Genomic DNA, 24,604 nt, shown 5'->3' with positions numbered 1-24,604 from the left:
GCCCTGATCTGTGCCATCATCCCGCTCTCCCCCAACCCCCATTTTGTTGTTTCCTCTGAGATATCTCTTACTCCCTGAGATATCTTGCTACCAAGCTTAGCAGCTGCCCTCTCTCACCTGGGTGACTGCAGCAGGCCTCAGCTGCCCCCCTCATTGGCTCTGGCTTTCTAAATGCAGAAGGATTGCTTCTCACATGAAACCCTTCATATACTCTCAGCTCATAAGTCTCCACTCCCACCCTGAAGTCAAGGCCACCCCCATCAGGCCATTGCCGGTGCCCCCAACTGTGCTATGAGGATTCAGGTCCCCTCGTCTTTGCTGCTTTCTCTGTTCAGGATGCCCTTTTGTGTTTTGGGAGTCTGGGTGGAGGGCCTCCTCTTCAGGAAGACCACTTGCCCCTCGGACTAAGTTTGGCAGCCCCTCTGTCCTCCATGCTTGCTCACCCTGAGCAGCACTCGTTGCTGTGCGTTGCAGACACCAGCTTACTATCTATTTCCCTCCCAAGTCCCTGAGCAGCTAGGGCAGGGAAGCTGACTTATCTTTGCATCTCCTGAGCCTAGCACAGTGCCTGGCACTCACACTGTCCATCAGCATCAGCTGAGTGAATAGGGCTCCAAAGAGCACCTCATGATTCCTTCTCAAGCTACTGAAAACATCAGGGATTGGGAGTGCAGGTGCAGGTATGCGAGTGAATCCTCAGAACAGAGGGAGAAAATCAAACCACGGGAAATTTAAAACCATCCTCACTCGACAAAGAATTCTCCGTGTTCACACATAAATCCAGCGCCACAATTGGCAAACACGTATTGATTGTACCATTCCCCTGATGTGTGGGAAGCACCATATATGTGTTCTCTAGGTTCAGCCTTACAACTTTGCTATGACCCTGGTTTTAGAGATGAAGAAATTGACTCCAGTAGCTTGAATAACTTGTCCATAGGAATTTAAAGAAGTGGAAACATGGCCTCTGCCTGCAAGAAGGCAGTAGTTACCTAGGAAGGTGGCACAGTGATTTATAAAGGGGAATGGCCCCGGAGGAGAGGCATAGGTGGCCACGAGGAGTGTAGTGGAGGAAGTGATTTCAGCAAAACTGCCTAACAGTGACAGTTTGGGCAGCTGGAGGAGGAAAAGTAACAGAATCTGGGGAGGTTTGTGGAGGTTGTGACACAGGTACAGTCAAGGGCAGTGACTGGGCTGGTTTAGCGGGGCCAGAAGCCCCTGCCAGGGAATAGGGGCAGGGTGCTGAAGACTAACATGAGGGTGGAGGCCTTGGGATGCTGAAAGTTTAATTCCAGGTGGCTCTGAAGGTCGGGAGACAGTCCTATGGGGAGAGCAGTATGTTAGCAAGATGGAAGAGAAAAGGGCTGTGGAGAGGGTAGGGGAGTGGCTAGAAGTGATTCTTCTGCAGGCAGGAAGAATAGTCAGGAAGCTGTTGCAGGACGGCAGACCCGGGTGTAGATCAGGCTTGGGGACATAAAAGTGAGGGTAACAGGTGGTGAAAGCAGATTTGAGTGCCAATTGACTTGGGTGGATTGACTGTAGGAAGGTGCAGGAAGCTATGGGAAGCCTTCACTTTTTCCCTCCCTGCTTCAGACCTTTCAGAATGGCATGCAGATGTGAGTACCCTGGAGAAGAGGCATAGAAACCTTGGCCCTCAGAGTGCTGAGTCTGGAACACTCCTGGAGTTCCCTGACTGCAGGCCTTATAGCTGCTGCAATTGGAGGGGCTTTCCCCTTGCCTCTACTAAAAATACAAAAATCAGCTGGGCATGGTGGCTCATGCCTATAGCCCCAGCCACTCTGGAGGCTAAGGCATGAAAATCGCTTGAACACAGGAGGCAGAGGTTGCAGTGAGCCACGGTGGATCCACTGAACTATAGCCTGGGTGACAGAGCAAGACCCTGTCTCAAAAAAAAAAAAAAAAAAAAAGGGAAAAGCCAACATGGAATAAAGGCTTCAGAGGCAATGAGTCTGGATAATCTTCAGAGGGCATTCTGGTGGAGCTCGTGAGGGCACCGACTGGGGAGCCAGACCATCTGGGTTTATTCTGAGGCTCCACCACTCACTGATTGTGGCTTGCGCTCTCCACCACCATGAGAGGAGTTGCAGTACCCACCTCAGGGAGTTACTGTGCAGGCTGAAAGCTCTGGGAAGAATACCTGAGACAGAGTGAGGATTCAATTGTGTCATCTATTATTACTGTGTTATGATGTGATTTGAGCAGGGCTAAAATAAGACATCAAAGAGCTCTGGTTCCAGATACCAAGGTATCTTTTTTAGGAAACATTTCAAAAATAAGTCTTGGCCCACCTCCATACTTTCTGTCCCAGTGAGGCTCTGCATTTGCCTTTTGAGAAAAAAATTTTTTGCACACACACACACACACACACACACACACACATATGCACACATATGCACATGCACACACAGCTACCGTCTGGGTGGTGCTTGGTACTGGCCAACGCAGGTCCTGGCAGTGTCCTGAGGGAAACCTCTCTGCAGCCTCCCTAGATCTGCTGATCTTCCTGGAGAGCAGAAGCTGCCACTTCCCCCAAGGTTTCCACCAAATCTCAGCATTCCACTCACTTAGAAGGGGTTAGGCAACATGAGAGACCAAGATTTGTTGATTGGACAAACAGAAGGATCCTGGTGAATAATGGAGGAATGGTCATTTCTAGGAGGTCTCTAAATGTAGCCAAAGGAGTCTCCGTTCTTTAAGTCAGGTGTTCCTTCTAAGCCCAGATTGCACAGGTGGCAGAACTGCCTGAGGAGGTAGATTGGGGCCAGAGATTGGAAAACCCTGCCAACTTGCTAGCCTGAGCAGCACTGAGAGCTGAGATGGATCTGGTTCCGGGACAAAGAATGGGAGATGTCCAGTCTTCTGTGTTCAGTAGTTGTGTTTTCTGCTGGGGTTGGTCAAAGCCTTATCATAATTCAGTGGAACGAACTCTTAAACAACACTTTCAGATGCCAGTTGCTGAACGAATACAGGTCTGATCTGTGGAATTGGGGGAGAGGGGAGACAGGAGGGAGATTTTCTTAAAGGTCAAGTGTACAATTTAAAGGGCTATTAATTATTCTGAGATTGTGGCCTTTTCTGGTGTTTAACTACTCTTTCTTTTTGAAATGATGATGACGGTAAACGATGGGATTTTAAAAATATATATTCTTTCCCACAAAATAAAATGTCATGAACCTAATTATGGCCTCTATAATGTTTTTATTTTATTTTACTCATACCAAAGAACTTGGTTCCAAAGAACCAAGACCTAGAAACCATTATCCGACACTAACGTTGAAATTTTTATTATGTACCAATTAAAGTTCCAGGACAACTTAGGACAATGATGTCCCATAGAAATAGATGGAGCCACATATTTAATTTAAAAATTTGCAGTAGTCACATGAAGAGAGGTAAAAGAAGTAAAATTAATTTTAGTAATGTATTTGATTTACTCCAGTGTATCCAGATACTAACATTTTGACATGTGATCAATGTAAAAATATAGGTTAAATATTTCACATTCTTTTTCATACTAAATGCTTGAAATCGTGTGCATATTTTACATTTATAGCATATCTCCATTCAGACCAGACACATTTCCAGTGCTCAGTAACTGTGTGTGGCTCGTGGCTGCTCTACTGGATAATACATGTCTAGGAGAAGAGGATGCCTGGGCCACAGTCTGTCAAAGGTTTCAGCCTTTCTCCTCTTACTTTGTCATTGGCATCGTTCATCATTCTTGGGACTTTGGTAAACAAGAACATCCCAGTCCTTTAAACACAGTTAAGTATTTCCAGCATAACAGACAAAACTTAAAAGCTCTCCACGGACACCAGACACCACCTGATGTTCCCCAAGACACCCTTAGCTCAAGGTTTCTTATCGCCAGCCCCCGTCCGAACTCATGGCTCCATACTTCAGCTTCCAGACTCCTCTTCAGTTTGGGCAACTTCTTTGGCCTCTCTTTGCTGCATCACTGTCGTTGGCCTTTGCTCAGCTTACTGCTCTGGAGCTCCTTGTGTGGATGTCACCCACAGCTTGGCAAAGGACATTTTCCTCTCCAGCTTTAACGCCCTGCAAACCTCACCTGCCTCCTGTCTTCACTTATCCCTCCACTCATTCTTCAGACATCTATCTTATGTCTAGTATGTGTAGTCACCATTCTGGGTACTGAAGTTACAACTACAAATAAGTCCTCACCGTCACTGCAGCAACAGTCAGTAGAGGAGGCAGAAAAGTAATTTCACAGTGCTTGGTAATAAATTACAGGAATAGGGTGAACACAGGGTCCTAGAGAGGCACATTGGAAAAGCTTTGGGAGATTGAAATGCTTCCCAGGGGAAGTAACTTCCAAGCCAAGATTAGAAGAGAAAAAAATTACCACGCCTTGCAAGTGAGGAGATTTCAGATATATGGAAGAGAGAGAGAGCACTTGCAAAGTTCCAGAGAGGACAAAGAGCAGGTGAAGCAGAGGGTGGCTGGAACTTTGAGAGTGCAGAAGGCAGGAGTCAGAACTAGCGCCAGGTCGCTAAGGATAGTGAGCCATGATTAAGAGTCTCAATTTGATTTTGTGAGCAGTTAGGCAACATTGAAAGATGTTAAAGATGCAGTTCTGGAAAAGTCATTCTAGCTGCAGCATGCAGAGTAGATTGAAAAGGGATAAAACCGGAGACGAAGTTGTTGCAGTAATCTAGAAAAGATAGAATGGCAATGGACAGAAACAGCCAGATGGAGAGATACAGAAGACAAATGCACAAGATTACATTTAATTACATTGGGTCTGGGGCAGAAAGAGGCAGGATCAGAGAATATCTCGGTTTTGGCACATAGTACATAGTGAGCTGGGGAACTTCGAAGGGTCGGCAGCCTTGGCTGAGGTATGGGAAGCAGAAGGTGCATGACAGGGTCATCTCACGGGGTCATTCAAGAGAAGATGCTCATCAGGGTTAGGGTTAGAGGCTAAAGGAGGCAGGCACTGGGAACTGTCTTTGAAAGCTGCCCACCAGAGCACCCAGCCACGTTCCTAAGCAGTTCACCTCTCTTCTGTGACCTGCTTATTCCATTCCTAGACCACTGGAATTAATAATATGATCAGCAATTCAAAGATGGCATATAATGGAATAGTGAATCTCACTGTTATGTTAAGGGTCTTTTCTGAGACACAGGATTTCTGTAACCAAAGTGAGGGTGGCTATTGAGGCAAGAAGTAAGAGCAGTAGATGTTGACGTGAATGAACAAATTAATCTGCATGTGAAATCCCAGTGAAATTGACATGAAATAAAAATTTCATGCCTTACGTGTATCAGTGTTGCCCATGAAATAAGATTAAAAGGAATTTTTGATTTTATAGTTGTCATACTTTTTATACTGCTTGCATTTTTCTCTTTTAAAGAGTTCAGTTTGAACCAAGGGGCCAGACACAGATTTGGCATTTTATATTTTTCCTCATAGCTGAGAGCAGGCTTCCTTACATAGATCTGAGCTGAGGAGGTGTTAGATGTTCTCAGATCTAAAAATGAAATCTATGATTCTAAAAGTCAGTAGCAAGATCACTGCCCTGTGTCCTGAAAGAACTGACATTCTAGAAAGGTCAGTGGCCAACAGCTTTGCTCCTCTCATTCTTTCTTCCTCACACACATTGTCTCTGAGCTGGGGCTGGTGGTGAGGAAAGGAAGGGACGAAGCATTGTTCATGAAGCCATTCTGGGCTAGCACTGATGAGGGAGTGGCAGAGGGATATGGGGGAGGGAAATTTGTGCCCATGCCACCTGCACCTGGGATCCATAGATTGTCACCGCCACGAGGACAGAGAAAGTTGGTCCCATTCCCACTTTACATCTCATGCTTGTGTTTCTCTTTGCCTTTCTGGCCCTGGAAACAAGGGAAATGGAACATGATGAAAACGACTCATTCATTTTCTCTGCCTGGGTCTGACCTCTGCAATGTGTGCTGGAAGTGCCAGACTTGGGAGGAAATCCTAATTTCTGTGTAGGTCAACATAGCTTTCTGTTTAGGAATAGATGTGCATGAACCACCTTATCCAGGGCCTTGCTGAGGTCACATCTTCCCCCACCTGCTCAGACTCCAGTGGAAGCCGCTGTCTGGGATGTGCCTGTGGCAGCCCAGCCAGCAGTTTCCCATCTTCCTGTTACCAGTAGCAGCAGCCAGTACCTCCCTGCTGGATAGGTCACTGCACCTGCTGGTTTCCAGAGCTCAGTAGAAACTGCCTCTTCAGGTGGTCATTAAAGACTGGGCATGTGAGTATACATAGTGCACCAGGCCACAGAATAGACCTGAGTCACGACTGGAACAGTCCTTGTACAGAGGTGTTACAACATGTGACAAGGATGCTGGAGCCCCACAGGACTGGTTCAAATTTCCTTTGCTAATTGGAGTTCCTTAGCCTTTCTGTGCCTCAGTTTCCTCATGAGTGAATCTGTAAACCAGTAGTGGCCTCATAGGGTTACCGTGAGCAGCAAACTTGTGAGGTGCTCTGTACGGTTCCTGCTGAGAAGGCTTCAATGAGCAGTAGTTTCACAGCTTTCAGGAGGCAGTTACTGTCATCACTATAAACCGGGATCTCCAAGCAGTGCAGGTTCAGTCCCAGTGTGTCCCATGCCAGGACTGTTTGATTTCCCTTTCATCGTGCTGTGTATTTGCCTGACCTTTTCCCATTCTCTAACTGTCTTCAGACTCCCCTCTGGGATGCCAGAGCCCACTTTCAAGATTTGGAGCCATTGTCAATTCCAAAGAAGCCAGAGTGGCTTCTCTTTGACACTGACATTTTAGTAATAATAATTACACTCTCCTCCCTGCTTCAGAGTTAGTGGGTCTGCCTCTCCATCACTCCTTCCTGGTTTTATGCTGGAGAATAAAATCCTGAATATTTCTAATTTATGACCAAGTCTTTTCTCCCATGAAGGCATTATGCTGCCGGAGAAAGATCATGTGTTCGGGAGTCTGAGGGGTTGGGTCCTGGCCCTGGCAGGCAAGCCACAGAAGCACCAGGAGCCCTGACTGCTCATTGATAAAATGAGGGTGACAATGATCATCATCACACTGTCCCTTTTAGGCTGCTGCCAGGATGCAATAAGCTTGGGGGATAATAAAAGGCATCGTACACGTCATGATATGACTGCAATGACTGACAGTGACCATCACTGGGCATGTTTCTGACATGCCAAGGTGTCACATATTCAGGTGCAGGGTTGTGGGTGCTGTGGGGTGAGCAGGAGGCAGTGACTGACTGTGCAGAGGCAAAGAGGGGCCACTCCTCCCCAGATCCTGGGGTTAACATCTCAGAGCACCTCCCTGGAAACATTTTCTTTTTTTTTTTTTAATTGCATTTTAGGTTTTGGGGTACATCTGAAGAACATGCAAGATTGTTGCATAGGTACACACATGGCAGTGTGATTTGCTGCCTTCCTCCCCATCACCTATATCTGGCATTTCTCCCCATGCTATTTCTCCCCAACTCCCCACCCCTCCGCTGTCCCTCCCCTGTTTCCCCCCAACAGACCCCAGCGTGTTATGCTCCCTTCCCTGTGTCCATGTGTTCTCATTGTTTAACACCCGCCTATGAGTGAGAACATGCGGTGTTTGGTTTTCTGTTCTTGTGTCAGTTTGCTGAGAATGATGGTTTCCAGGTTCATCCATGTCCCTACAAAGGACACGAACTCATTTTTGATGGCTGCATAGTATTCCACACTGTGTATGTGCCACATTTTCCACATCCAGTCTATCATCAATGGGCATTGGGTTGGTTCCATGTCTTTGCTATTGTAAACAGAGCACCTCCCTGGAAGCATTTTCAGATCACAAGTGGCACTGAATGCTCCAGAGGTTGGCGGTCCAGGAAGCCCTTGGAGCCCTAGTTTAAGTTGGGGGAAATTGAGAGTCTTGGCTGAGTCATTCATTAAAAATAGAAGAGAAAGAAACATCATGTTAGTGATCAGCTCAGAGGAGCGTGCCTTCCTCATGAGCTGCTGCGGCCATTGGGTCTAGAGACCCCGAGAGTCTGTTTCTGCAGGAGGTGAGGCTGAGACCAGAGACTCCTCCTGGCTCATGGAGACTCTTCAGTGTCCCCCACCCCCACCCTTTCCTGCTCACTGGCTCTTCTTCCAGTAAAACGCTACATCTTTAATAAATTATCAACGTGCTTTCTCGTCCATCCACCGGCGCCAGAGCTCGGTGTTGGCAGGCTTTTCCATTCCCTCGTGCCCCTAATAGATCTCGCTGTTTGATTAATCTTTTAGATCCCTCCCACAGAAAGCCTGCTGTCTGGGCTGACTCTCACCATGTCCCGCTTGCAGGATTTTTTCTTGGATTCTCAACCTTGTTGCTATCCATCCCCATGCTCATCCCTTGGACCTTGGACCACAGGTGACTCTTGTGTGGGGCTGTAAGGGTTAGGGTTTAGGGTTAGGGTTAGGTGCCTGCCTTGAACCCCGGTGAGTTTACAGGGGAACTGTAGGGACGAGCACTAGATTAGGAGCATTAGATTAAGATGTGGATTTCCCTCACCCCAGTCACTCACCAGGCGTGCCACCTTGAGAGAGATTGAGTCTCAGTTCAGCTCATCTGTGGAGTGGAGGCGGTGGTGAGGGTCTCCTGAGGCAAGGGGTGAGTCCAGGCTCCTGAGTTGTGAGCAGGGGAAAGAGGAGGATCCTGTGAAGCTTTTCGAGGCTGTGAGATGTGGGATGCCACTCCACTGTCTCCCTCCCTGGGCCTGTGCGTGCTGGAAGAGCTCATAGGGTACAGCCCTGTTCTTTACCCTGAGGGGACAGAGGCTGGGGATCTCAGAGACCAGGAGGACAGTGGCTCAGGCTCCAACCCATGCCTGCTGTGTCAGTAAGGTGGGCCCAATTTAGAAGCTTGAACTGGGTCATCTCCATGGTCCTTTCCTTTTCTAAACCATGAACTTGTGATTCTAGTCAATGAACTGAACCTGGCTTGAGGCTGACTCAGCCATTCTGTGTGCATGATGATAGCAAGGCTAGCTGCCATTTCCTCAGCACCCTTTAAACACCAGGTGCTTACATGCATCAGCTGCAGTCTTCACAACCAAAACGTGTATTTATCCTCATCTTACAGGGAGCAATCTTGAGGCTCAGAGTGGATAAATGACGTGTCCACAGGCACACAGCCGCTTCTCAACATGTCCAGACTCAAATCCAAGCATCAGAGCCCAGATTCTTTTCACTCATATTGATGCTGCATTCTTTGATCTCTCCTCCTCTTACCTCTCAATGCCCCTTACTTGCTTGTGGGATGGGACCCTGAGATCTGGCTCTACCCAGCAAGCAGAGTCATCTGCAGATTTGGGCTGATGCTAAAAATAATAAGTTACTATTTGTCAAGCATCTGTAATCACCTAACATAGTAATAGTCTAAGGGAAAACATCTTCAAGCATTGTTATCTTCATTTTCCAGATGAAGAAACTGAGGCTTGGGAAAGTAACACCAGATGCCCATTGACAATTGAGCCTCAATTACAAAATGGCATTTGTGACATTCCATTCAAATTAACTATGCATATTGAATGTTGACTACAGTCAGAGCTCCCGACAGCTGTGAAAGCATTTAGCAGGAGAGCCTTGGGCCCATTCTGTGTTACAGAGGAGCAGACAGAAAGCTGGAGAGGCGGGTGATAGGCTCAGGGTCCCACAGTTGGTCAGTGGTATCCTGATCCCCCAAGCCAGGATTCTGGGAACTACCTCACCTGGTCTGCAGGTCTAGATCTGTGCCTGGGACTGGGATTCTGTGTCCCATTTCTGTCTGTCCCTCCCACTTCACCCCATGAGATCCAGCACCTCCTCCTCCACAAAACCAGCTTTGCCACCCAGGCAGAGTTATGCCTCTGCCTAACTGTGTGTGAGCACACATCTATGTCACTGTGGTCAATACACCTGCCTTCTCAGCTGGTCCTCCAAGTCAGGACTAATGACTCTGCCCCCAAAGATCTCTAAGGAGATAACTCTAAGTACCACTCTCCCTCCCCGACTTGCCCCTGAGTAACCCTGAGTAACTTGCACCACAAAAGCTGGGGTGTAGGGCCCCTGCCTCCCTGCATGTAGAAAGGGATGCATCCCCAAGGCAGTGCCTGGGTTTTTACCCCACGAGGGGTTTCAGAGCATCTTCTCCCATAGGAGGGACCACAGCCGCCAGGAGCAGCTTTAGGGCCTGGCCATTGACACACCTGGTCCTGGTGGTGGCAGCCTGCTGAGTTGCTCTGCTTGGGCTCTTTTCCTTCACTGTCTCTGATGGAGAGACCAGGAGGCTCTGCTGAGCTCTGTGACTTGTTGCCTTTTTTTAGAGAGACAGATGATGACCCTCCTCCCTGATATACACCTTGTTCCTCTTGGAGCTGACCATGCTGGCTTCCTCCTCTCTGCCTGGGCCTCCCGAAGCCCCTCCATGCTCTCACAGACCTGCCACCTGCCAACTAAGACCCCCCCACCAAGTCCCCCTCAACCCTGGTTCCACCTCAACCACCTAAGAGCAGTGCCCTCCCTCCCCTCAGTTGCTGAGTCATGTCTGTGTCCAAAGATAAGCAAGACCAAGGTCTCTTCTCACCAGGAGCTGTTTCAAGACATGCCCTTCCCTTTTTATACTGGTCCTCTAATGCACAACAAGTTGCTCCCGATTAAACTGCATGGTGTAAAACAACAAGAATCACTGATTATCTTCACAGTGTCTGTGGGTCAGGAATTCAGAGTGTCTTGGCTGGGTGGTTCTGGCTTAGAGTCATGGAGCTGCAGTTGGAAGTCTGCTGTAGCCGCTGTCATCTGAAGGCTTGACTGGAGCTGCAGACCTATTTCCAAGGTGGCTCATCCATATGGCTGGCAAGTTGGTGCCAGCCTTCAGCAGGTGCCCACAGTTCCTCTCCACCTGGACATCTCTCCACAGACCTGGCTGCTCAAGTGTCCCTATAGCATGGCAGCTGGTGTCCCTCCAAGTGGCCAAGGCACAGCCTGCAATGATTTTGTGATTTAACCTTGGGAGTCACACACTGTCACTTCTACCATATTCTATGGGTCATATGAGCTGCCCTGCTTCAGTGAGGGAGGGGCTACACAGGACATAAAACCCAATTGGTGAGGATCAGTGGCAGCCAGCCAGCTGGGAAGTTGGAAAAGGATGTCTTCAGCTAACCTAGGACTGACTGTACTTCCTGATTTACTTTCTCCCTCTCTCCATAAATGGACAACTGGTATACTTAAATCCTGTTCTAGTGATGTAAAGATGGACAAGGCCATGATCTCTTCCTCGGAGGAACTCACAGTCAGGTTAAACAGAGTCTCATCACAAGAACTGCTAGAAAAGAGATACGTATAGAATGATGGCAACCCAAAGGACAGGTCCTTACCAACAGAGGAGACATTTGCTCTGGGTCTTGAAGGTTGAATAAGAGTCCTCAGGTAGAGGAAGGAGAAAGGACATTGCTCCATGCAGAGATAATAGCATGACCCATGGCAGAGAGTTATGGCAGCATAGAATCCTGTGATTTTGAAGGGTCTAGAAGACTGTGATAGGGAGTTTGGACTTCCTACATCAGGAACTGCTGGAGGGATTCAAACCAGAGGAAGCCCTGGCAGAGCTATGTGGTGGACAGGACATGATTGACAGGCGCAGAGGCTGGAGGCAGAAAGACAGGTCAGAAAGCTACTGCAGTGCTCCCCTGAGAAAAAAGGACTGAGAGACCATGGGCATGAGAGGAGGGGTGAATCCAGAAGGTGGGGCAGAAAGGACGTAGTGAGAAAATGTCACTGGTGGAGAGGACAGGCTTGAAGGCCAAGGCTTACCTTTTCCATCACCTCTGCTCCTGGGGCTTTCCTTCCCTAACTTTTGACTCCTCCTAATACTTGAGTCCTGAACAGAACTACCTGGCTTTTTCTAAATAAATTCTCTGGACCAACACTGTGAGCCTTCAGTGTATGCCCCTATAGAAGAAACTGATCAGAGTTATCTGGGAGGCCAACAAGACATCAGGGCCATTGGCCTAGGACTAAGGATCTTAATGTTTTAGGCCACAGACTTTCTTGAGACTAATGAAAACTATGAACAATGTTTCCAGGAAAAAGAAATGCACATTTGTACACACAGTTTGCAAACAATTTCAGAGGGCTCATGGGTCCCTTGAAGTCCATCCCTGGATCTCTGAACCCCACATTAAAAGCCCCAGGCCTAGGAAAAAATAGAAAATGAAAAAAAGCAAAATTTGACTCCCCAAAGTCTGTTATTTACTTCCTCTTTTAATATCCCCCCCTCTAATAATTGAACATCCCCTGAAATAGCAAGAAACAGGAGGAAGCATTTACCCAGTGATAGCCCCTGGTGGCACCAGCCTCACTTGGCGGGTTTATTTTCATTATTATAGTAATTTTCAAGCTGCAGGCTACAATTTTCACTTGTAGCGAGGTATTAAATTGAAATTACCCCAGATGTAATTGTCATACAAAATAATCCTGGATACACGGAAGTGAATGCCTTCTCAGGATGGGGTTTTATCACTTATACCAGGGTTTGTGGCTTTGCCTCTCTTACATGCCAGATGTAGATGTGTGTTGCAAGGGCCAGGTGTCAACGCAACATGGTAGCCTGAAGCTGTTAGCCCAGAACACAGTGAAGCCTCTGCCAGCTGGAATCTACCTACTGGCCAGTGGCATGGGCAGATGGGCAGATGGGCTGAAAGGGCACAGAGTGGGGAGCAGAGCCCAAGACTTGGGGTTGTGGTCATGCCACTACTAGGAGCCACTGTGCAGTAACTCAGGCATGCAAGAAATACCACACTTATTTTCTGTTTATCACCTCAATTTGTCTCCAAGCCCAGGTTCCCCCAAGGTAGTAGAAAATTCATAGTCATTCTTGGAGCTACTCGGCCGCTCTTAGGGCCAGGTGAAGTCATGGGGTCTTACCTAGTGCTCTGCGGCTGGGGAAGCCCCTCCAGATATCAAGTGTCTGGCATAGGGGTGCCCACCCAGATGCCCTCAGTTCTAGCCTTCCAGATCTGCTTTGCCTGGAAGGTCTCACTTGTCCTGTGCCTTGTCTTCCCCAGATGCACACTGCTGGTGTATTGCACGGACCTTCCGCCCACTAGCATCATCATCACCTTCCACAACGAGGCGCGCTCCACGCTGCTGAGGACCATCCGCAGGTGAGGCAGCCTTGCTCGTCTGTCAGCCAACTCAGGGCCAGCACTTGGTAACGGTATGTCTGCTCTCCAGGTGCCTGGCCCTGTTCTAGGAACACCAGACATGTCTAACTACATGCCAGGCACTATTCTACATGCCACATGTGTCCGCTCAGTCACTCCTCACATTCCCATAAGGGAGGCTATTATCCCATTTTACAGAAAGACAGGGGCCTGTGGTGTTAGGTAAGGTGCAGAAGGTCAAAAAGAGTAAGTAGAAGAGCCTGCCCCAGAGCCCTGGGCCTCCCCACTGTGCTAGGCTGCATCTAGAGCATGGGTTCTGACTTCCACAACTGAGGAAGGGGCTGAGGCCTTGAGAGGCTGAGTGCACACCCCAGCCCCAGCATCAGGCTGGGGTCAGCACCCAGCACCCTGACTCTCTGCCCTCCCACACACTTTCCATGAGCCACGCAAATTGGAACCACCTACAGCCATCCCTAAGGCTTGCCTTCCTGGCCATCTACCTGCAGTTCCAGCCCCGTTCCCCTCGGGCTTCAGTCCACCCTCAGTGCATCCTCTGGGTCATGTTCTTGCTCTAACAGGTGTATCCTGCTACGATGGCCTCTGGTCTGCATGGGTTTTTGATATGCCCAAGTCCCAGTGCCAGGCCCTAGCAGAACTCCCCTCAGAACATAGACCCACACCCAGAAGACTTACCCAGTAATTCCCCCCCACCACCAGATTCTCCAGAGACCCTGGCTGTTTCATCCCCTTCCCCCATGCCCACCCTCCCCTCCGGAAGTCATCTGCCCTCCTCGCCTTCCCTCAGGCCACCAACCACATCTACCTCTCAGATGGCAATGACAGCAGCCACTCTCACTCCAGCTCCTGTGTACACATATTTTGTGCACCTCAGCTGCAGAGGTGAGGAGGCCACTGCCATGCCCACTTCACAGCTGAGGAAACTGACACTGGAGATATTAAGTCAAGGTCCAGTGTCGCCTAGTCAATGATAGCGAGACAGGATTCCAGTCCTTGCACTCTGATCTCAGAGTCCTCCTCCTTAGCGGCCTGAGTAGGGTGAGGCTGGTCCCCGTGGTGGTGGTCAGCATCCTTCAGGGCCAGGACTGCCACAGCCACATCCCACTGCTGAGCAAGAGCCCACAGTACCTCCACGTCCCCATGACACACAGCTCATGAGATCCTCCCATCCTGCTGAGCAGCACATCAGCTGGTTGATGCCACAGAGAAGGAAGTAAGATGAAACATGGGTCAGAGAGCACACCAAACACAGCAAAATCCCTTACTGTTTCCACCATGCCAGCCACACTTTTCCTGTCTCTCCCAACCCCACAAGGCTGTGGGCAGTGGGAAGTTCCAGGTGATGGGAGCTAAGTCCTTCAGTAGGGTCACCCTGAGGGAAGACACCAAATCTTCAGCTCCACCTGTCACTCATGATGAATGTCCACTGTACACAGTCACCACATCCCTTAGGGACATAGGGAGGAACCTGTCCAGACACACAGCTCTTAGCCTGTTGAAGGGGACAGGTCTGTCTGCTGTTCAGACATCCTTGGCAATGACGGGCTGGCTTCTTCCTCCAGCCATGTGCCCATCCTAGCTTCTGCAATCACCCCAAGAGCCCGCCTGATACAAATTCGATTTCCCAACAAGGTAACAGCTCTTGACAAGAAAATGTTCCAAGTCATTGTCAGGTGTCACTGGGAGTCTCTGGTAGATTAACGATAACGAAGTGCCTGGCTGGTTAAGTGTAAGGACAACAGGGATGGAGGAGGTCCAGTTCTCCTGGGTCTCCTGCGGTGAGGAGAGAAGGAGAGTCTGGGGCGTCCAGGCTGAGAGGACACATGCGGAAGTGGAGGTGGCTGGTTCTGGAGTGCCAGACCACTGCCCGCCATTGTGATCTGCTGGGGCACCAGGGCGGGTTCATGGAGCAGGCCAACTGCAACCTCTGCCTTCCCCACCGCCACAGTGGCTGCTGCACAGGTCATGACTGGGCACTCCTGCCAGATGTTTCCATGAGAACATTTTAGTATCTGAGAGAGGTGTCTCACTTTCCAGGCCGGCCTCTCCCTGCCCATCCTGCAAGAAGTTCTCTGATGCCAGGTGCCTCCGCCCTCTGACACAATCGCACACCTGCACCCCATCAGGGGCTTCCTCTCGGCCCTTCACCGCATATCATGACTCTAGCACTTGCTGCATTTTTCCAGCATATAACCTTCAGTGAGCTCCTTTAGGTCAAGGGCTGGTCTTATTCATCCCTTAACCTCCCTATGGCTCAGCTTCCGAATCAAGGAAATGGGAATACTAATCGTACTTACTGCATAGGGTTGACAGGGTTGCTACAGGCTGATTCAGTGAAAGGACTGAGAAATGTGCCTGATACAGAGTAAGCGCTTGATCAAAGAGAAGAGGCTATGGGACACTTCAAAGGGGGCTACACTTGGAGTCGGAAGACCTGGAGTCCAGTCCAAACCCTACCACTTCCTAGCCGTGCGACCCTGGGGCATGTTATTAACTTCATCTGTAAAAAATGATAAAAATATCTTTCATGTTTCTAATTCTATCACATTTCCCACAATAAACTTTCCTCTTGGGAATGTCTCAGACATCTGGGGGCATTACAGTGTCATATGGGGGCTTCTAGTCCCCCCAGGCCTCCCTAACAGTGTTTACATTCTCGAGGAAACTTGAGCTGCTGTGCACAGACTCTAAGACATATTTCTTCTCTTCCTGCTGCTCCTCCACCTCTATATGGTGTTAGTGATAATAATAATAATATGACTATGTTAAATGTATCCTGAGCTTTGTGTTCTGCAGAACACATTCCTTCTCTCCAGTTGGAGCCTCATCCTGAGCCCGGGGGGCAGGTGGTGCACGTGGTGAGTACAGAGAAACTAGACCTCAGGTTTCCTGGCTTTCCTGGAGGCACAGCCCAGCTCCCCTGTCTGCCCACCCAGCGGACCACTGCCCCGAGGCCCTGGAACCCTGCACTCTGGGAGGGGTCTCTGGGCCCATTAGCCCCGTACATTTCAGAAGACACCCATGACATGCCAGACAACTTAGCTGAGAGAACCCATTTCCTGCCTCCTAGGAACTTGAGATGTCAGCCAGCCCGAGCTCAGACCCAAGCATGACACACACAAACAGCAAAATGGGGGCCTGAGAGCCCTGTGTGGACAACCAGGAGCTGATATCAAAGCAGGCAGGGTGGAAATGAATGTTAGGGGTGGAGGCAGGAAAGATTACTTCTAGAAACTTCCATGCCTTAAGATTCTATGCCTCCCTTTCACTCCCTATCCTGTTGTACAAAAGAATCACTAGCCACTAAGAGGGATCTGAGTGAAGGGCACATCCTATCTCAGAAGTCAATTAAAGGATCTTCTCTAAGCTACCTTTCCTTGTTAGCTTTCTGGAATTCTGGACAGGCTTTGCTGTCAGCTGTTTTCAACCCTTTCCCGGACCCTCTGGCCCCCTAAGCTCTTGAGTTAGCTGAGTACTAGAAAGGTTCACATGGGGCACTCAGAGCCAGGTGGAGGCTGGATGTCATACCTAGATGATGGGGAGTAGAGAAGCATGACCTTGTTGAATTTGGGGACATTCTCACTTAGAAAACAAGCCCCTAAGAGTGGTTTATCTTGACTCCTGCTGCGGTGAGTCTGCATGTTTATGGAGACCCAGCACTGTCCCCTTCCTCTTGGGGCATCCTTCACCACCGCCCCTCACAAGGGGACTCCGAGGCATGGGCGATGGATCCCTTCATAAGCTGAGTCTTCTCACTGTTGCTTTTTTATAATATCCTAGGTCTAGGGGAGCCGTTTCTCACAGTAAGGTGGTTAAGAATTTGGACTCTGGGGCCAGCTTTGCATGGCTCTGCCCTTAACAGCTGTGTGATCATAGGCAAGCAGGTTAGCCTTTCTGCCACAATTTCCTTTTCTGCAAAACAGGGACTGCTAATAATAATGACCTGGCATTACGGTGGAGAAGATCAAATAATTTCAGATAGTCTGGGCACAGTGGTTCACACTTGTAACCCCAGCACTTTGGGAGGCTGAGGAGGGTGGATCACCTGAAGTCAGGAGTTCGAGACCACCCTGACAAACATGGTGAAACTCCTTCTCCACTAAAAATACAAAAATTAGCTGGGCATAGTGGCATGTGCCTGTAATCCCAGCTACTTGGAAAGCCGAGGCAGGAGAATCGCTTGAACCTGGGAGGCAGAGGTTGCAGTGAGCCGAGATTGCGCCATTTCACTGCAGCCTGGGCAACAAGAGTGAACTCCATCGCAATAATAAATAATAATAATAATAATTTCAGATAGGGAAAGGACTTGGAGCAGTGTCTGGCGTATATGAGCCTGAGTGGTGACAACAGGTGTATAGTGTGAGCCTCCAGCCCTGGCAAACAGCAGTGTTCTAATGCAGTGGCTCTCAAACTTGAGCATGCCTCAGAAGCTCCTGGAGGGCTTATTAAAACACAGTTTCTTGGGCCCCATCTGTAGAAAGTCTAATCCAGTAAGCCTAGAGTGGGGCCGAAAAATTTGCATTTCTAACAAGTCTCCAGGTGACGGTGATGCTGCTGGCTCCAGGAGCCTACTTGAGAAAGTTATGCATATTGTTATTATTAGTTTCAATATTATTAATATCAATACCCCCCCCCCCACTCAGAGAGCAGCTGCTGTTGTGCCAGGCACCATGAGCGCCTTTCACACAGCTGAGGAAATTATAGCGCTGAAGGTTCAATACTTACTGAAGCTCTCCCAGCTAGTGAATGGTGGATACAAAGAAACAGTACTTGAACCCAAGTTAAGTCTCACTCCAGAATGACTAAACTCAACTGTCAGCAGGCCATGAGTCTTCATTCTACTGGTATTTATGGAGCGTTTGATAAAACCTGCCTGCATAGAGCACCGTGGAGTTCACAAAGCAATTTCAAATACATTTCCTCATTTCACACGCACAAAAGCCTGTGAAGTAGGTCAAGTATTAATATCGCCTGCTTTTACAAGGAAAATGTAATTACAGGAGGAAATGAAGGCTGGGAGCAAACCGGCGTCTATCTGGTTCAGGATTGTACAGTTAGTGGGTGGTGCAGCCCACCTGGTCTCTGAGCCCACACTGCCCACGCGGCCCTGTGGCCTCTGGGGGTTCCTTGAGGGCCCACAGTTAGGGCGCAGCAGGTATAGAAGCTGCCTGTGTACCTGCCCTCTGGCAGAGAGGTGAGCTGCATAGAGAAGACTCTGTTCTAGAACATCGCAGGCAGTGAGAAGAGCACTTATTCCCATGCTAAGGCAGAGTAAGGAAGGGTGTGGGGAAGGCAGCTGGAGTGGGAGTGAGGCCGAGAAGAGCTATCCTGTGCTAGGCCTGGAGGAAAGAGTGGATTTGCTTTGCTGTAGAGGAGGTGGTGAGAGCAAGGGAGGGAGACCTGAGCAACCCCATTAGGTGGAAGGAATGAGAGTGGGTATGCACAAGGGAGGGCCCTGGGGACCACCGAGGCCAGGCCTGGTCCATTGGACTGGACCTGACCTTTCTTCTGACCACCCAGGTGCCCAGAGCACATGCCCACCTCAGGCCCTCCCAGCTGCAGGCCATGTTTAAGGGGACCCCGCCATCACTCCAATTGTTCTGATTAGAGAAGCAAAAACAAGCCAGGTGTTACTAGGAAATGGTCTAATTAGCACTCACTGCTGACTATTTCTTTCTCTTTTTTCTTTTCTGTTTTAAACCCTGGGCATTTTTTATTCACTAATCATCTCTCAGTTCAACCAGTGCAGAGCCGCACGCGATTTACCTTTTGATGTTTGCAGAAGAGAACTCTTGAATTTCAAAGAGCCGGCAGGGATTTAGCGGAATCGAATGCAGAAGCTACAGCCGTAATCAAACCTCATTAGGGGTTATTCTTCCAGCAGGTTTTCCGCTGTCTCCTGCCTCCTTCCCTGATTAGAGGGCTGGTGGTTGTGTTTGTGTGTGTTTTCTTCGGGACGATCATGGTGAACTGTCCCCTTCCACCATCCTCTGGCAGAGGCTGCATCCTTTCTTTCCCCTGCCTGACCCTGAGCTCCCGAAGACAGAGACAGTGGGCTCAGGACTTTGTATTGGGGTTCCTGTCTCCACCTGATACGAGTTGCCATGGTGAGAATCAAGGCTTCATAAATATGATAGCTCCAGGCTAAATTCTCTTCCAGGACAGTCTGCATCCTGCATAGCAGGAGTGGTACACTCTAATCAGGGCTCAGGACAGTCCTCCTGGGAGGAGGGCTGCACAGGGTGCCTCCACCTGCACCCCTTCTGAACCCCCTCTCCAACATACATGGCTCTGGGAACCCCATGATGTCTGCTGCAGCCCAGGCATGTTTCTGAGAAGTCACGTGGTTTGGGGTGTTCAGGAGAAGCAGGATCCAGCCATCTCAGTCAGGCCTAAAACCCAGTGTTAACCTTGTCCCTGGGTAGAGATCCATAGCACAGAAAGAGTAACAGTCAGTTAGATTCAAAAATCATTAATGCTGCACCAAATAGTCACGATTGCAACCATTTGTTATCACCAAGTGCCAAGTATCATGCTAGGTGTTTTTTATACACTTTCTCCTTTAATTTTCTCAACAGCACTGTGAAGTAAGTACTGCTAGTATCATCCCTGTTTTCTAGATGGGATCCTTTGCTACACAGAGCAGTAGAGTAATGCCCAGGAATACACAGCTTGCAGTAAGTAGCTGCTAGATTGCAAGCTTCTGAAGGGTAGAAGGTGCTTCTCTTCTGTTCATCATCATATGTTCAGCGCTGAGCACATAGTAGGTGTTCAGTAAATATCCCTTGAGGGAATAGTTATGGGCCAAGGCATTGTGCTGGACTCTGGCAATAAAGAGAGCAATGGGGCAAGGATCTTGCCCTGGGATATTTCCCGCCAGAGGGGACCACAGGCGGACGAAGCACAAAAACAAACTTCAAGGCTGGGAAGTGAGAAAAGCCATAGGATCAGATATAAACTGCTGCGAGATCCCAGAGGAGGAAGCAATTAATTCTCACTAAGTGGCTTGGAAAGCTATTAGGGAGGAAGTAACATTCAAACTGGTCCTTGTGGGCAGCACAGGGGCATTTCAAGCAGCGGCAGCAGGAGGAGAGAGGCTCTCAGTTATGAATGAGCTTCAGACAGTGGCACTGGGCATGTGATGTGGGGAAATGTGGGCCAGCTTCTGACAGCAAAGGTCTTAGGAACGTGCTGAGGATTTGGGATGTAATAGTGAGGAGCCCTGGGGGATTGTCAGTTTATTTATTTGCATTGGCGAAGAGAGTCACACAATCAAAGCTGCATGTCGGAAAGCTCACTCTGGAGACCATAAGCAAGATGGCCTGGGAGAGGCTGGGACAAGTTGAGACTATAAATCAGACAGAAGAGGTTAAATCAGGGTGAGGTATAAGAGGTGAAAGTGATTTGAGTGACATTTTCCAGTCAAGCCAGCGAGTTATTACTGATTTGCTATGGGGCTTCAGGGGGTGGAAGGGTAGCTGAGGTTAACTCCTGGCCTTCTGTCTGGGTGGCTTTGTGGGTGTTGGAGGCATTCACTAAAACGGAGAAGGCAGAATTACATTCCTGCTGGCTCACAGATAAGCAATGTGACTAGACAAGCCCTTTGGTGCTCTGATTTTTCACTCCTCAAATGCAATGGTGTCCATTTAAAACTCAGGTTAATACATATCCTTTGCCACTAGAAGTCACAATGATGTTTTCTCTTTCCGTCTCGCAGTGTATTAAACCGCACCCCTATGCATCTGATCCGGGAAATCATATTAGTGGATGACTTCAGCAATGACCGTAAGTCATGTCTCTCACTTGCTCCTTAGACACCAGTGTCTGTTCGCAGCCACTGTGCAACAGGCAGAGGTGAGTCCACTGGTTTTCTGGGAATGGGGAAAAGCCCAGATTTGTAATAGGTATGGAAGTCTTTGAGTGTCCGTGGCTGGGCTCATAAGGAGAGAAGCTTTATGTCGAAAAAATGATTTCTTGGGTTCTCTGCAATAACCTGCAGTCTGAGCTAAGGCCCTCTTCCTATCATTCCCTGGGAGGCCTGTGTGGGCTCTGTCTTTGGGACTCCCCTTGGGACATCCTGTCACCTGGCCATGACACAGTGAGTGCTGCCTTCCAATCTCTCGGCACACCTGCTCATCACCATTTTCTACCTCATTTCCCCCACTTATCCTATCAAAGAACCTGGGTCCCATCCAAACTCACACCAAATCCACTCTCCCCAAGAAAAACATGGGGGTCTTTCCAGAGACTGTATATCGAAATCGAAAGGTACCTGATAGTCAAAGCATTCTAAGAATGAACATATTGGTATTGCCAACACCTCCGCTGAAAGCCATCCTCCCAGGGCCCTGGGTGCAGTTCTGTGCAGTCAGTCAGAGCCAGGCAGAGCACCTGTTCCTGGTGATGAACTGGGGAAAATGGAATGACCGCTATGGACAGCTCCGAGTCCTAGCAGAGTGGAGCCCACCCCACCAGCACTGAGGCTGGAAGCTGGGCGTGGGGAGCCACCCCCACACTGGGATCTGCTGTACGAAGGCTGGAACCCACACCCACAGCCTCGGAACCTCTGGGGGTGATGTGGAAGTGGGCTGTACACAAGACCCAGAGTAATGAGATCAAGACCCTGAGTTCTGGAACACGAGGATCTGCTCTCCCTTCCCTAGTGAGGAAGAGCTTAGAGGTGGGCAGACACTTGCCCTGCTTAGGGGTAGCCTAGCACTGAGGCAAGAGAAGGGAGTGCTGCTGGATTCACTTGCAAACAGAATAGCAGTGCTTACAACATGGACTCTGGAGCCAGACTGCCTAGGTCCAAATCCTAGACCTGTAAATCACTCACTCACTAGCTATGTACCTTGAGTAGATAATCAACCTCATGTGCGTTAGTTTCCTTGTTATAAAACAAAGATAATTATAGTATATACGGTTTATCTAAGGATTAAACATGTTAACACATTTGAAGTACTTAGAATAGTGCCTAGCTTAGAATCCAGTGTAAGTCTTTCCTGTTTTTCTTTAAAATTTAGAGCCAAGCAGGGAGGCCAAGGTCAATAAACTAATAAAGTGAAACCACAGTGGTGGAGCCAAGACACAGAGTTCAGAGCCGGGGAGCTGGTGAACCAAAGGAGTGAGGGAGCAGCAGGCGAGCCAGGGAGTGACAGGGACACATGCCTGGGATGGGGTCCCCTGCACGGTGGAGAGCTGAACCAGCTCTGTGTAATGGGAGGCATGCTGAGTGGGCCCCTTCCAAAAGCAGGTCTGTGAGCTGAAAGGAAAGTCGAAAATCTCATCTATTCCTGGTCTTCCAGCAGTTTTTACCAGACCTACTAAAGTGACCAGGACTCTAATCTCTTGCTTTGAATGGTCTATGAAAAAAGAGAAATGGGGATGGGCAGGGTGACTCACACACGTAATTCTAGCACTTTGGAAGGCCGAGGCGGGTGGATCACCTGAGGTCGGGAGTTCGAGACCAGCCTGGCTAACATGGTGAAACCTCGTCTTTACCAAAAATACAAAAATTACCCGGGCGTGGCAGTACACACCTGTGGTCCCAGCTACTCAGGAGGCTGAGGCAGGAGAATTGCTTGAACCTGGGAGGCGGAAGTTGTAGTGAGCCGAGATTGCGCCACTGAACTCCAACCTGGGCGACAGAGTGAGACTCTGTCTCAAAAAGAAACAAACAAAAAAAAAAATTAGAAATGAGATTGTTTGTATTAATAACAAGGTTAAATGCTTGAGGGGATGGATACCCCATTCTCCACGATGTGATTATTAGACATTGCATGCCTGTAATAAAACATTTCCTGTGCCCCATAAACATATATATCTGGTACGTGACCATAAAAATTAAAGTTAAAATTTAAATAATTTTTAAAGAGAAAATGACAAAAATGAAAAGAGAAATGTCCCCAGGTGACTAGACCAAGATTTTCCACCTAGAACATTTTCAAGCAAGTATGCAGGTGCCACTGTGTACTGACCAAAGTGGTCCAGTTGAGTCATCTTTGCTCTAGACTGGCCACTTTGTGTAATGACAGCAGTGATTCATTCACCAGCTTCTCACAGCCTGGAAACACCCTGGAGCACCACACTGCAGTTGGGGACAGTGGGCAGGGCTGCCTCGCCTATCCTTCAGGTTCACCTGCAGTGTACACAGTTGTATCAGGTGAGCCCATCCCCAGGCATTCACTTGGCATAACCTTTTGTCTTTGCAGCTGATGACTGTCAACAGCTCATCAAGTTGCCCAAGGTGAAATGCTTGCGCAATAATGAACGGCAAGGTAGGTCTGTGCTGCTGTGCGAGAGCCTCTGGTGTGAGTCTGGGGGTCCAGGGTGTGATGGTGTGTGTATGTTTGGGTGATCGGGGGAAACGTTGGGTGGCTTCTCCCTGGTCTCACTGGACAATGGAGTGACAGTAGCACCCACTCGGTGGTTTGTTCCTGACTACAGGTCTGGTCCGGTCCCGGATTCGGGGTGCTGATATTGCCCAGGGCACTACTCTGACTTTCCTCGACAGCCACTGTGAGGTGAACAGGGACTGGCTCCAGCCTCTGTTGCACAGGGTCAAAGAGGTGAGTGAGGCTGAGGAGCAGGGCTGGGCTTCATGCCCCAACTTTCTCCAGGTTCTCTCTCCAGCTCATGACTTCACATATGCACCCCCAGTTCTTCTGGGAGGTGGGCAGAACAGATCGCAGTCCCCATTTTGTGGATGAAGAACTAAGGTAGAGCAGCCTGCGTGAGGTCACATGGCAGTCAGTCCTGGAGCAAGGACTGGGATGTGTTGTGACTGGGACTGTCACCCATAGCAGGCCTGCACTTAGAACAGCTGGGACTTAACATATGCAGTTTCCTGGCCAGGAGAAAACTGCCCAGAACTGGTCCTATCGGAGAGCAGAAGATTCCAGAATGGGAATCTTTATGGGTGCCTTTTGTAGAAAGGAGGCAGCAAACTTAACCAGGCTTCATCCCCTAATTCCTGGGGATGGTCTTACTTCTACCCTCACCCAAAGGCTATACCAGACAGGCAGGCTAGATGTTAAGAGACCTGAACTCCTTGACCCTGTTTGCCCTTAAATTACTCTACAATTCTGGATGCTTCATTCCTCCAGTGTCTCAGTTACACCCCAAAAAGTGAAAGGAAATTTAACTTTTCTTATTATTTTATATTCCCCAAAGTCTATCCACTTCCCTGCTGATCTACAGAATGTGTGGCGATCGCAGATGGCAGTATCATTTCAATGGCTGGCACTTGTACTATATGTTCCTCTTCCTGAGTTACTGATTCCTATAGCCATTCTGTGAAGTAGTAGGACTTCAGATATTTTTAATATACCCATTTCACAGAAGAGGAAACAGCCTCAGGGCAATTATATCACTTGGTCTGTTTTTGGATTTCTTTTGTGGTTTTTTTTTTTTTTTTTTTTTTTTTTT

At 48.8% G+C, this 24,604-nt stretch overlaps 1 protein-coding gene across 2 annotated transcripts in view; it reads left to right on the top strand.

Annotated features, from left to right (window-relative positions):
- Positions 1-24,604, top strand: part of GALNT14 (polypeptide N-acetylgalactosaminyltransferase 14) — a 233,210-nt gene that overhangs the window by 165,307 nt on the left and 43,299 nt on the right. The window contains exons 3-6 of one of the 2 annotated variants that reach the window (XM_032239219.1): positions 13,061-13,159; positions 20,895-20,962; positions 23,389-23,454; positions 23,624-23,745. In XM_032239219.1, the coding sequence (XP_032095110.1) occupies positions 13,061-13,159; positions 20,895-20,962; positions 23,389-23,454; positions 23,624-23,745 (355 nt within the window). The remainder of the gene's footprint in view (positions 1-13,060; positions 13,160-20,894; positions 20,963-23,388; positions 23,455-23,623; positions 23,746-24,604) is intronic. The other variant, XM_032239220.1, reaches the window with a different exon arrangement.

Source organism: Sapajus apella, unplaced genomic scaffold (genome assembly GCF_009761245.1).
Source record: "Sapajus apella isolate SASKATOON/1434 unplaced genomic scaffold, GSC_monkey_1.0 scaffold44, whole genome shotgun sequence".
NCBI lineage: Eukaryota > Metazoa > Chordata > Mammalia > Primates > Cebidae > Sapajus > Sapajus apella.
The sequence above is the reverse complement of the archived record's forward strand: the minus strand, read 5'-3'. Positions and strand labels throughout refer to the sequence as shown.